Here is a 1,699-nt window from a genome sequence, read left to right on the forward strand (position 1 = left end):
AAATTACACTAATAACAATGACTATAAGAAAGAAGAAAATGTTATAAATTGATTGTGGTGTTGATTGTACAACTCTTCTTGATATGATTTAACTATTGAATTGCGTGATATGTGGATGAATTGCCAAAAGAACTGTTTAAGGGAAAAAAAGTACATTAGGAAAATCAAACCTCCTGTCATATTAAATGAGTTAATATGTTTATTGGATGTTATAAAGTTAGTAGTTTTGTTTACCATTTATTTTGCTCTAGGATCCCATAAGACTTATACACATAAAAAAATCTATACTGATTTTTTTTTGCTTATACTAATTTAACCCAACTTTAGAATCAAAAACAAAATTATTTTTAACTGACTGAAATGTCTTTGAGCTCAAAAATTCAAAAACTCCATGCTGCCCTCTGTCTAACCATATTCCAGACACGTTGTTAACAATAACTTTCACAAAGTAGGATTCATCTCTCTCAGTTTGGTGACTTAGTGGATTGCTAGTTAAACAGCAAACTTCAAGATCAGCAGTTCAAAACCACCAGCCACTCCATGGGAGAAAGATGAAGCTTTGTAGTCCCCTAAAGATTTACAATCTTGCAAATTGACATGGACAGTTCTACTCTGTCCTACAGGGTCACTATGTACTGTATCACAACGGGCTCGATGGCAGTGAGTGTTTTGTCAGCCTCACTTTCACAGTCAAGACTCCCTCTTTCAAGAGGTACAATGCAAAGTCCTAGAGATTGAGAACTTGGTGGTATTTTGTGTTTCTAAATATTAAATCCATGCTCAGCACCCAAAGATATGCACCATTGGGCTGCTCACGACCACCTGTTCTGTAGGGATTATCCAAAGGGAGGTTCACCACTGATCTGCATGATGGTGATGTCATGAAAAATGCTAAGAACCTGCCTTTAAAGGAGTTTATAGCTTTGGGGTGAAGTGTGCTGTTGGTCAGCAAATGTGCCTCACATTTCAGAGCCCTTACTTTTCACACATGGCCACCACATGTGGCAAAATGTACTTCCATATAATATGAAAACCAATGTAAATTTGCCCAGGTTCTTGGTCAGGAGAAGGGCTAGAATCTGGAGGGGACTTTATTGTGCAGTAAACTTTTTCTCTGTTCTACAGGTCAGGATTTAAGCTTACTTCCAAAAATGAAAGCATTGGAATGGGAAAATCAGAACACGTATTATGATGGAGAAGATGGGAATTACAGTTACAGCACAGGCATGCCCGATATTGACCTAGATTCAAGCCCCTGCCAGCCAGTAGCACTTGAAATCAACAAGAATGCTGTGATCACCATCTATGCCCTGGTGTTTCTGCTGAGCCTGCTGGGGAATTCTCTGGTGATGCTGGTCATCTTATATGACCGGGTCAGCTCCTCTGTCACAGACATCTACCTGCTGAACCTGGCCGTGGCTGACTTGCTCTTTGCCCTGACACTGCCCATTTGGGCTGCTTCCAAGAAGAACGGATGGACTTTTGGCACAACCCTATGCAAGGCGGCCTCACTCGTGAGGGAAGTCAACTTCTACAGTGGGATCCTACTACTGGCCTGCATCAGTATGGACCGCTACCTGGCCATTGTCCACGCCACACGCAAACTGGTCCAGAAGCGCCCCTTGGTCAAGTTCATCTGTCTGGCCATCTGGACACTGTCCCTGGTGCTGTCCCTGCCTGTAGTCCTCTTCCGCAAGAC

At 41.9% G+C, this 1,699-nt stretch overlaps 1 protein-coding gene across 1 annotated transcript in view; it reads left to right on the forward strand.

Annotated features, from left to right (window-relative positions):
• Window positions 1-1,151: 1,151 nt before the first annotated feature.
• LOC101657191 (C-X-C chemokine receptor type 2) overlaps window positions 1,152-1,699 on the forward strand; it is an 832-nt gene continuing 284 nt past the window's right edge. The window contains exon 1 of the mRNA XM_013004350.1: window positions 1,152-1,699. Within this exon, the coding sequence (XP_012859804.1) occupies window positions 1,152-1,699 (548 nt within the window).

Source organism: Echinops telfairi, unplaced genomic scaffold, assembly GCF_000313985.2.
Source record: "Echinops telfairi isolate 266 unplaced genomic scaffold, ASM31398v2 ScPeMD7_3;HRSCAF=10, whole genome shotgun sequence".
NCBI classification, from domain to species: Eukaryota; Metazoa; Chordata; class Mammalia; order Afrosoricida; family Tenrecidae; genus Echinops; species Echinops telfairi.